This window comes from Carya illinoinensis, chromosome 6 (assembly GCF_018687715.1).
Source record: "Carya illinoinensis cultivar Pawnee chromosome 6, C.illinoinensisPawnee_v1, whole genome shotgun sequence".
NCBI lineage: Eukaryota > Viridiplantae > Streptophyta > Magnoliopsida > Fagales > Juglandaceae > Carya > Carya illinoinensis.
In genome coordinates, this window is record NC_056757.1 from 35213933 (window position 1) to 35226597 (window position 12665).

General features: G+C 34.8%; 1 protein-coding gene across 1 annotated transcript; it reads left to right on the plus strand.

The window, feature by feature from the left end:
* Window positions 1-8744: 8744 nt before the first annotated feature.
* LOC122313286 (2-oxoglutarate-dependent dioxygenase 19-like) lies at window positions 8745-12651 on the plus strand. The gene is made up of 4 exons (XM_043128145.1): window positions 8745-9120; window positions 9228-9469; window positions 11741-12068; window positions 12268-12651. The coding sequence occupies exons 1-4, from the start codon at window positions 8899-8901 to the stop codon at window positions 12514-12516; spliced, it is 1041 nt and encodes a 346-aa protein (XP_042984079.1). The 5' UTR covers window positions 8745-8898; the 3' UTR covers window positions 12517-12651.
* Window positions 12652-12665: the final 14 nt, after the last annotated feature.

Consider the following 12665-nt stretch of genomic DNA (forward strand, 5'->3'; position numbering starts at 1 on the left):
CCCGAAAATCATGGATGATTTCATTCATGATGAGCTTTTGCCTTGCCCAATATATAATTCAAGCCTCTGAGTTAGCTCTTTGAGGTCTTGATGGTGCACTGTGGGGGTATATTCGTGAATGTCCTTAGAGGGTGTGGATGCGATCTCTTTCTTGTCTTCAGTATTCAGTCAAAAAATTCTTTATTTATGTGGATTCTATTTCTATGAAGACGTTTTGAAAACCATCATAAGTGTGAATGCATAGAAGGCACAGTTGCTGCACCTGCACCGTCCTAACATTCGATTATACAGCTGCTGCACATGTACCGTCCTACAATATTGAATGTTGAAACTTGTACATATATGTTGATTTTCAACTAAAGTTGCCGCAGCTAGAAGTTAACCATCAATTATGGCTGATTGTTAGCAATTTGTTTAGGAGAACTTCTCTTATAAATAGGAGAGTTTTTATATATAAATGGTGTGGACAAAGATCAGAAAAAGAGAGGACATGGGAGAGAAAAATGTTTAGTGTTATAATCTCGTACAAATTCAGTAAAAAGAATTCTAATAAACATAAATAATTTATTAAATTATTTAAATATCATCTTGTATAATCGTCGGCAGGCCTACAAACGTTTCCTTTAAAGTTTGTGGCCGTGAAATATAAGGTCCAAACTACGTTAAGAATTTAGAATCGGAGTTCCAGAGAAAACGACCCTAAAATTGCATGTGAATTAATTAACCGAATAGATAGCCTAGGCCCTAGTACTTCAAGTTCCTTTCAGTTCTACCTAATTATAAAGTCTAACGTACGTATGTATTACGGAAGTAATTATATATGTGTTTAAAATTGTTTTATGCTTTGTTTTTTTTCTTATTAAAATTATCTGCATATCCTTGTATATTAACGTAAAGATTTATCAATTCACTTAACAAATTATTTAGTCTTCAATCATATAATTATTTAATAATTAAATTAATAAGCAATAACATAATGTAAATAAATTACATAACATCAAAATTGACAACGGAGAAAAATCCTTTAAAAAACTCTTTAAAGATAAAATCTTACAGGACAACCAATTCTAAAAAAATTAATTTTATTATTTGAAAATCAATTACAAGCAAGTTTCAATTATAAAATCTTTATCAATTGACATTTTTATTTATTTTTTTATAAAATAACAAGCCTCTTATTAGAAAACCCTCATTGAGGCAGAGGAATTGACATTCTTACTTAACCAAACATGTTTGTCTGTATTGCAGTAGCATTCAAAACCTCTAACGATTTTCAAACATTGACTTTTTTACGGAAATTCCAGTGGCTGAATCATGATCACGCTATCTCAATCTTGGATCAATGATCACACTCTTTGAGAGAAATAATATAAAAATCCTCCAAGGAATATTCTCACCAAAATATACATTGGAAAGTGCTCAAAAAAATATTTAAAATTGAATCTCTACATATCCTAACCAGTAGGATCCCCTGAATTACGAGTGTAAAAAAAATCGGTAAACCGGTAAACCAGTAAACCAGACTGGACTGGACCAAACTAGTGAGATCGGTTCGGTACCGGTTTTATTTTTCTTAAAATCGGTCAAAATTTATCTAGTTCCGATTTTTCTTTTTCTAAAACCGGACTGGACCGAACCGATTTATATATATATATATATATATTTTGATTTTTTCTATTGTATATAATTTTTAAATATAATGTATAATTATATATAAAATAGTTTTGTACTATATAATAAATTACTAATTAATATAATATTAAATTTTAGAATCTTATATCATTTTGTTTACTGTATTAATAGTTATACTAATACTATATCACTATATATTATAATATACTATAATATATCAATATATTATATATTATAATATATCACTATAGTCTATAATACAATTATAATATATAGTATAATATACTACAGCATATTATCACTTTAGTATTATATTATATAATATATAATATAGTACATTAAAACAGGAAAATGGACCAGATCGGACCGAAAACTAATAAAATCGGAATATTGGTTTATGAGGATAACCGGTACGTAATCGATTTTGAAAAATGCAAAACTAGTGCATACCGGTTCAGTCCTAAATTTTGTCCAAAACCGGACCAGACCGGTTACACCCCTACCCTAAATAAAAAATATTGAAAAAGTTTGATTTGCAGTAGGATGTTGACAGAGCAACTTTATTGTGACGGACTCTTATAACGGAATGCTGACACCTAGTACTAAATCTTCTCAGTAATAGTATTTTCCCATTCAAACTCTTCTCTAGATAATTACAAAATCCTTAGAACTCGATTTTCACACCCATGACTTATCTAAACTCAAAATAGCTATAGATAAAGTCAAAATATTTTACATTCGTCCAAATTACAAAACCAAAAATAATATGAAGTCTATCATCTTAGTCACCTAGGCTTATTTAAACTCATCAACTTAGTCACCTAGTCCAGACCAAACTCTTGCATCTACAATCTCCCCCTTTTGTGGATTGGTGACAGACTCTTGCATCTATAATCTCCCCTATTGGCAAATTAGTGACAAAATAAATTTTGATGAATGTAATATAGATCTACCAAAACACAACCAGCAGATCAAGAAACCGAATAGAAATTTCAAGCAAATAATAAAAAAAAAATACTGACCTAAAACAATGACTAAGATTAGTACTATCAAAATTTACAAGATTTAAAATCTAATTCAAAGTCTAAGCATGTTCTAGTCCAACATCAAAATTATGTCTAGTAAAAATAAACTTAAAAATGAATCTAAAGTAATTTTTACAAACCAGAATTTAGTTTTCTCCCTCAATATTCAACTATCTTAAACAGAATAACAACAAAATTCATTCAACTCCCCCTCAACAAATTCATTTCAGCAGCAAATTCATTCAACTCCCCCTCAAAAGATATTTAACTTCTCCTAAATCTGCTTCTCTCTTCACTCTCTATTCTTGTCACTAATCTGACAATGGTCACTATTTTTCCATGTCGGAGTCCATGACATTCTCTAACAATTGCTGCATTTCCAATAATAGCTACACCAATTTGTCATCTGTGAATCTCACTACGAAAGTCAGTGACACTGTCATAATCAAAATGAATGAGATCCAAACCTATGTGTGCCGTGTAAAAGACAAGATGATTTTCCTTGATTATATATGGCCAAAACGCCCTCTCATCTCAACTTAGTTATACATTTAGATAGAACTCATGTATGAATATGAATGCATGTATAACAATTTACAAAATGCTTGAGAAAATTTGATTGAGATAAAAAAATCAAATACTTGGTGGACAACCCATGACAATCGAAATGCATAGTGCCGTAACCCACCAAAATCCATTCTAAATACATTGACAAGTTAGACTCACTTCAGAGACTACACTTCTTCACATCCCAAACATAAAAAATTTCAAACCTCAAATCAAAAATCAAAACAGATATCAACACTCCCAAAATACATGTGCGCTGAGTCCTAAAATGAGAATGTAAAAGGATATAGATGTGAAATGCACTTACTGTGACTCGGAATCAAAGAATCGAGAAGATTTGTACGAATTCGAAGGGAGGTAGTGAAGTAGCATTCGATTAAGGCATGTAGAGAGTGAGATAGACATGGGGTATGAAGATGTGAGTGTGATTTGAGAAAGTATCGGGGGAGGGGGTTAGTGTCTATGACTTAAGTCACTAAGTGACTGCTTGTGCCTAAGTGCATCACAATTCCAAAGCATTGTGTCACTCACACAGCCAAAGAGAAAATACACTTTCTTATTTACAACAATCACAATGGTTGCTCACACCTCATAAGTTCATCAATAACAAAGTTCATGTAAGTGTATGAGTGAAAATACTTACTTCAAGGAATCATATATATATATATATATATATATATATTTCCATCCCTCTTATTTATTTATTTATTTCCATAGATACTCTCAAGAGATTCATGTATTTCACCTTAAAAGTCAAACTTTATGTTAGGGCCTAGATATTTGAAAGAGTATCTTCTCCAAACATAAGATTGCACAACCCTTGATATGCCCATTTTTATTGCTCATCTTTTTCCGCAACGTCGTCTAAAGGGCATGATCAAGAGAATGGTGCTTTCAGACGGAAGGGTTTTGGAGAGTGTCGAAGCAATTCATTTGGGTGCTGAGAGTTACTTTCAGAACTTCTTAAATGAAAATTCAGAAGTTGAGAGTTGTGCTTTGGGCGAGTTAGTTGATGAAAAAGTCTCAGAAGACGATAACGAGATGCTTTGTGTGGAGCCGACTGAGATGGAAGTTAAACAAGCCATTTTCTCTATTCCAAAAAATAGTAGTCCAGGTCCTGATGCATTTGGGTCTGAGTTCTATATGGTTTGTTGGGATATTGTGAAGGAGGATGTCATCGCTGTTGCCAGAGATTTTTTCAGAGGTACTCCTTTACCCAGGTTTGACTCTTCCTCTTTTATTGTTTTGATACCAAAAGTACCTGAACCGACGAGCTTTGATAAATTTCGTCCCATGAGTCTTTGTTCTGTGGTGTATAAGATTTTTTCCAAGATCATTGTTAATAGATTGACAGGCATTATTGATAAAGTGGTGTCGCATGAACAAGGTGCTTTTGTTCCAGGATGTAGTATCTTTGAAAATATTACATTGGCACAGGAAATGGTTCATTCTTTGAATAAAAAAACTGTTGGTGGAACTGTGATGTTGAAAATTGATATGGCTAAGGCTTATGATAGGGTGAATTGGGATTTCTTATTAAAGGTTTTCAGGGCCTTTGGTTTTTCTGAGAGGTTTTGCAGGTTGATTGGTAATTGTATAAAGTCTCCTTGGTTTTCTATTTTGATGAATGGAACTTTGAAAGGTTTCTTTAACTCTTCAAGGGGTTTACGTCAAGGAGATCCCCTATCCCCTTATTTATTTATTGTCATGGAGGAGATCTTAACTAGACTGCTGAGGAAAAATTTTGAGGAAGGTAGGATTGGTAAATATCATCATCCTATTGGTGCTCCTTTGGTTTCACACCTTTTCTATGCTGATGACGTCCTTATTTTTGTTAATGGAGGGAAATGTTCGATTAAAAATCTTATGCATGTGCTTGAGTTATATGAAAAATGGTCGGGGCAGAAAATTAATAAGGAGAAATCAGCGTTATTTGCTTCTAAGAAGATTGCATCAAATCGGAAGCGTAGTTTGATAAGAATCACTGGTTTCAGGGAAGGTAATTTTCCGGTCACGTATTTGGGGGCCCCTTTGAACTCAGGTAGATCGACAACCAGAATTTTTGAGTATCTTGTGGAAAAAGTGAGAAAGAAAATAGCTGGATGGAAATTCCGACTCCTCTCACAAGGTGGCAGGTTGATTCTTGTTAAACATGTTTTGTCTAGCATGCCTATCCATCTGATGTCAGTGATAAATGTTCCGGTTTCTATTCTTTCCCATATAAATTCTCTTCTTGCTAATTTTTTATGGGGGGAGACGGCGAATAAACGAAAATTACACTGGATGTCTTAGAAGAAGGTGTGCAAGCCTACAAAGGAAGGTGGTTTGGGTATTCGGGATTTTAAAGAGGTGCAAAAGTCGCTTCATATGAAATTTACTTTCCGTCTTATTGCTACTAATAATTTGTGGACTGACTTTTTCAGAGCCAAGTATTCTCGCAATGCTCATGTTTTAGCACAAAATAGGAGACCCACGGATTCCCGTTTTTGGAAATCTATTATTTCCGTATTACCAGAAGTTGTGGATAATGTGAAGGTTTTGGTAAGGGGTGGTAACGCTTCTTTTTGGTTTGACAGATGGTTATCTTCAGGTCTGCTCTCTACTAGAGCTCATGATATTGCTAATTTGAAATTACGTATTAGTGATTGTTGGACTAACAATTCTTGGAACACGGATTTGTTAAGGGAATTAGTTGATGTTGATACTATGACAGATATTATTTTACATGTTCCGGTTGGGAAAAGGGGCGTGGATAAAATGGTATGGATGCCTTCTTCTGATGGTAATTTCTCTACTTCTACAGCTTGGGAGGTGTCTCGGAGTAAAGGGTAGTTATTACTGGTTCATCGGTGGTTTTGGCATAATTGTTTACCTACACGGATATCTATGTGTATGTGGAGGAGCTGGTTTAATTCTTTGGCAGTGGATGATCGTATTTAGCATAAAGGGGTATCGTTAGCTTCGGCTTGTGATTGTTGTTTGAGGCGTCAAACAGAAAGCATAGACCATATTTTCTCCTGGGGAGAGGTTGCGACTCAGGTTTGGGTGGTTGCTAGCACAGAAATGGGGATCCCTTCGACAAATCATTGGTCTTGGAAATCCAGAGTGTTGCATTGGTTTAATTATGCCAAAAAGTCTTCCATCAAGGGAATGTTGATTGGTTTAATTCCTTGTTTAATTACGTGGTGTCTTTGGAAAAGAAGATGTAAAGCGAGAATGGAGGGGAAGACTGAAAATGCGGATCAGGTTTGGCGAGCTATTCGTGTTTGGATTAAATTGCTGGATGACACTCTTTGCTCAGCCTGAAATTTCTCAGAACATGATAGAGTCGTTTTTGAAAATTTTCAGTTACAATGTCAAAATATAAATTCTAGACCTGGAAGAATTGTTAAATGGTCTAGGCCTCCCGAGGGCTGGTTTAAACTTAATTGTGATGGGAGTTGTCGAGGCAATCCCGGTAATACAGGAGGTGGTGGCATCATAAGGGATAGTCATGGACTCGTGAAAGGGGCTTTCTCTACGTATTACGGACGTGGCACCAATAATAGTGCGGAATTAAAGGCCATTGTGGAAGGAGTTCGGCTTTGTAAACGGCTTCATATGAATAATATTATTATTGAAAGCGTCTCTAAAATTGTCGTCGATTGGATTCGTACAAGGAAGTGCACGCTGTGGTATCTCTGGGATTTTTGGGATGAGTTATGTGAGGAATTGAGGGGAATGACTTATATGGTTGAACACCAATTCAGGAAAGCAAATTTTGCGACGGATTTTTTAGCTCGTGAAGGAGAAAGAGGGAGGACGGAAGTTTATGATAGCATTCAAAGAGGCCCTCGTCTCTTGAAAGGCATTGTTCGGACTGATTCTCTGGGCCTTCCTTCTTTTCGCTTCTAGCTGAGTTTGTTTTTGTTTTTTGTTTGGTGGTGTGTTGGTTTTTAGGCATGTGTAGTTTTTTGTTAGGCATGTTTAGACGTTGGTTTGTTATAGGCTTGTTTAGGTTGGTTTGTGGTTTTTTCTTGTTTTTTGGGTTGCTTTTGGGAGGTCTTTGTTTTTCTTCATTTGTTAACTCCCAGAGGTTGGTTCTGTAACCACGGTTTCCCTCCGCCATAAGTGAGGATTTTTTAATAAACTTGGGACGGAGCCACTATTGGACATGTGGCTACCGGCTCTTTTTTAAAAAAAAAAAAAAACTATTTTTTTCTATAAGGACTTAAGGGACAGATCCGTATAGGGTGTTCGTCTTCTTCCGTAATAAATAAATACTGACTTTTTCCATATATATAGATCAAAGATTTATGTTTGGCAAGGGGAGATCTCTTTTTTTAGTACTAGGTTCAACTAATATTGATCAATTTAAGACATAGACTCCCCATTTGGTGAGCACCTCTAAACAATTATGGAACATAATAATAAAGAGTATGAAAGTTAGTTCCTCACAATGTATATATAATAATTTGACTTTATCAAGATGAACCATAAGGTTAACATACACAAAATTGATTGCACAAAATAGAGATATGTTTCAGCTTAAGGAATGAACTGTGTGAAAACCCAAGTGCTCAAGACTTGGCACACCAAGTTTGGACTTTCCTCAACGGAAAAAAATAAAACTGAGATACAAACCAAAAAAATGGAAGACAACTAAACCAAACCAAATGAAAAAAGATGCCAACAAATAAAAGAATGTAAAATGCATGTCCTTAACTAATGATATGCAAAGAATACAAAAACATGTAAGTAGTTCTATCAATTAATGTGAGACGGTATTTTCTTTGACCACCCATTTTGTTTTAAATTTTGGGACTATCTTTACATAATCATAACTTTTTGTGGTCTTATCCTTGTTGCAAGACAAAATTTAGACAACTCATATACATTGGCGCTTATAAAGTCTATCATCTTAGTCACCTATTTCTATCCAAACGTATCAACTTCCAAGCCAAACTCTTGCATCTACAATCTCCCTTTTTGGTGGATTGGTAACAAACTCTTGCATCTACACTTAAGAAAAAGAATAATGCATGGAAAATAACGTTTAGAAACAAAAATATATTTATAAATCAGTTTAGAAAAAAACAAAGTGGGTGGAGAATTAACGTTTATAATGCATGGAGTATTATAAACGTTTATAATGCATGCATGGAGAATTATAAACGTTTATAATGCATGGAGAATTAATGCTTTCAGCTCAAGGAATGGACTCTGTGAGAACTCAAGTGCTCAAGACTTTGCACATCAAGTATGGATCACTTTCCTCAACTGAAAAAAATAAAATAAAACTGAGATACAGACCAAAAAAATAAAAGATAACTAAACCAAACCAAACGAAAAAAGATGCAAACAAATAAAAATATGTGAAATACATGTTCAAATTAATGATTAAAGAAAAAATAAAAATAAAAATTAACTTGCATTTGCATTTATCGGTCGCTTTCTTGGATTGAATTCTCGGTCCTTGCAGCACGTACGGTCCTAAACAAAATGCTTTCAAGTGGCCGACTGACTTAAATTATGCACTCAATTGGATCCAAGACCTCTATGAAGACAGGTCTTTCTTTTTACTTTATATCAGCGTCCATCCAGCACTCATTTTGCCACATCTGATCGTCTAACCATTTCCTACTCAATTTTCCAATCATCCTCTCAAGTCTCAACCATTTTCTATCAATTTCCCATGACGACGTGCAAGAAACTAGCCGAATCACCTGGCCTCACCTCTATTCCTTCCCTTTACACTCACACCGCAAATCCTAAAGATATTCAAGCAGTTTCAGAAGACCCGGAAGACCCAATCCCGGTCATTGATTTCTCATTACTCACCTCAGGCACTCCTCATCAACGGTCTCAAGCCATCCAAGAGCTTGGCAAGGCCTGCAAGGACTGGGGCTTCTTCATGGTAAAATATCAATCAATTTTTAACCATTTCTTTTCTTTACCAGTACTGGAGATACATGTGTACGTAGTTGGCGCATGCGTGCTCATGAGTTTGAAAACTTGTCTCAGCTGATCAATCATGGCGTACCGGAGAGGCAAATGGAGGCAGTGATAGAGGGTCTTAGAGGGTTCTTCGATCTGACAGAGGAGGAAAAGAGAGAATTCGAGGGGAAAAACTTGTTGGATCCGATCAGGTGCGGAACCAGCTTCAATAAATCATTGGAGAAGGTTTTCTTCTGGAGGGATTTTCTCAAAATCCTTATAAATCCTGATCATGAGTTTCAGTTCCCCTACAAACCTGCTGGATTCAGGTATTTAATTTATATATGGTTTAGCAATTAGCTACTGCGTGCATTCTTCATTATAAGTACTGATCATAATAAAATGCTAGTCAGTGACTAGATCTTCAAAGGTGAATCATATAGTTTCTGTGATCAATTCGGCTTGAACAGATAAAATTTTTATTTATCATCTATACATTATATATTTAATAAAAAATAATAATATATAATATGTGGTGTAAGGATGGATTAGGATTTTTTTGTCTTCTAGTTTCATGATTTTTTCATTTAAAAATGAGTAATGTTACATACAGTCGTAAAATTATAAACGCTGTACAATCGTTTTAAAAAAGAGTGAGATCTACGATTAAAAAATTAATTTTTTTTCATATAGATCTCATATTAATTCATTTTTCTAAAATAATTACACGCCGCTTATATAATCACTATTATAAATATCATTTCTCTTTGTAAAGAGTACTTTCCTACACCTACAAGTGCAAGCTGATCATGTTCAGAATGGCCAGTACTAATTGTCTACTCATAATTGCCATGGGCCCATGATCATGTTTGAGTGATTGGACTGACTTTGAGATGGTATTTCCTACTTACGAGGTATATATAATTAATATCGGCCGATGCAATACGATGACGTTCCTATATACTAGTTGACATATTAATCCTGAATGATGAAATCATGATAAAGAATAATTAATATTAATTTCTGTAAAATGAATTCTAATATTAGTTTGGGAAAATGATTTATACGGATTTTAAATAGACAAATCTTCTTGTAAAAAGTTAGACTCCACTTTAAAAAGTTGTAAAAAAAAACTATTCTTTATTAGTATGATTTATTTTTTACAATGATATAAGACTTGTCTAGTTAAGTTTTTTTTTTTTTAAGAAGATGACGGTATCTCAATTATATTGATAACCCTCATTTATAATAGAGAAAAACCGTGATTACAAACTAGAAGCCTAAGGGTTATAAATATTAAAAAAGATCAAAATCCAAGCAGCAAAAAGCCTAGCCATCAAAACAAAATTCCAAAATGACTAAAAAATTACATTACAACCAACCAAAAAAACCTTCTGCAAGAAAAAGACAGGGCAAGCAAATATATAATAGCATATCAAAGAAAAAATAGAGGTAAGAAGAAATGTACCTCACCAAGATATTCGCAAGTAAGGAAGACCAATTCATCCCTGCAAAGGAGGCCTCTTAGCTTGCTGGGCAAAGTACCTCTATCCTCAAACCATTCCATATTAAGACCCCTAGTACTAAGCTTAGCAAGTAAATCAGCCACAACATTTCCTTCACATGATACATGACTCACTCTATAATCCAGGCAATTAAGGCAAGCCTGAAGCTCGTCTCAATAATCTTCAAGATATCAATTATTGCAATTATTGAAGATTTTCAAGAGGCTAGGACAAATGATCAGTCAAAGATAAAAAGTGAAGTTATCATGGGAAGTGACAGTCAAACGTAGATTAAGCCGACACAAGGATTCATAAAAGCAAATTGGGATGCTTCTTTAGGCACACAAAACTTGGGACTTGGTATTGTCTAGCTTGAGGAATGGTATTGGAGAAGTCCTGGCTTGTGCTTGTTATAAAAAACCACCAGTTTCTAATTCTACTATAGCAGAAACTATGGCACTATGGTAGGCTGTCGAACTGAGTAATGAATTGGGTTTTAATAGTCAAACTTGAAGGGGATGCTCAAGTGGTGGTACAAGTTGTTAATAGTGAGGATGATGACTTTTCTCCTAGTGGGCATATAGTAGAAGATGTTAAAGTTGTTTTGAGAGAGAGAAGGGCATGGAAGGTTCAATTTACAAGAAGAGAAGGAAATAGGGTGGCAAATTCGTAAGCGAAACAAGCTTTATTAGTTGAACATGATCAAATTTGGATTGATGAGTGTCCAGAATTTATTTCTTTACAAGTTTGTAAGGAGTCAAATTATACTGGTGCAACTTTTGATAGATAAATATACGAGGTTTCCTTTTTTATTCCAAAAAAAAAAAAAGATACCAATTATTGCATTCTCCCTTTAGAATCTAGTTCACCAAAATTTGAGAGTATGTCTCAATATCAATCGAAAAAAATTAAGTTGACAACACCTCCTAAAACTTTCTAGCAAACTTCTCAATTCAGCAAAATTATTAAAACATTGGCTTAAGAAAACAGAATAGGCCACATGCATCTTACTTAGCATTTTAGGCTTGTACACTCGTTTAGTTTATTTATTGATGCTGTTGCTACTCATTAGTTTATTTGTTGCTGTTGTTGCAGGGAGGTTTCATTGGATTACTGCAAAAGAATCCGGGAAGTGGCAAGGGAATTACTCAAAGCAATATCAATGAGCTTGGGATTGGAACCCTGCTACATCGAAAAGGCCACGAATCTGGAATCAGGTTTGCAAGTCTTTGCTGCAAACCTTTACCCTCCCTGTCCACAGCCTGAACTTGCGATGGGCTTGCCACCACATTCGGACCACGGCCTCTTGACTCTTCTAGTGCAGAATGGAATTGGTGGCCTCCAAACACAGCACAATGGGAATTGGGTCAAGGTCAATGCCATTCCCAACTCCTTTCTGGTCAATACTGCCGATCAGCTCGAGGTGCAAAGCTTCTTTATTCTTTATTTCATCGTTCATAAACAACAAGTACTGATACATATGATTTCTTATATATATATATCAATCACTTGAAAGAAAAAGATAATAAAATTTAAGATGAAAAATATCATTTTTTTCTTAATCCAATACTGTCGTATATTCTAATTTCTACGTACACAATGATGTTTTATTTTTGTATTAGATTTTGAGTAATGGGAAGTACAAGAGTAACGTGCATCGAGCAGTGGTGAACGGCAAAGCTACGAGGATATCGCTCGGCATTGCGAACGGGCCTTCATTGGAGACGATGATCAGGCCAGCACCTGAGTTGGAAAGCAAGGAGCAGCCAGCAGCATACATTGGGATGACATACAAAGGCTACTTGGAACTTCAACAAGGCAACCAACTTGATGGGAAATCCTGCTTGGATCGTGTTCGAGCTTTCAATTAATTAATGAATGTTGTCGTACGTACTGTAATAATTTGTCAATCATCAAGATTCAAGACGCTAGCTGTTCTTGATGGTCGATACTCAAGTATTTATGCTTTCAAGTGCTTTCGAATAATAATTAATTAATTAAAAATATGTCACGTGATAAA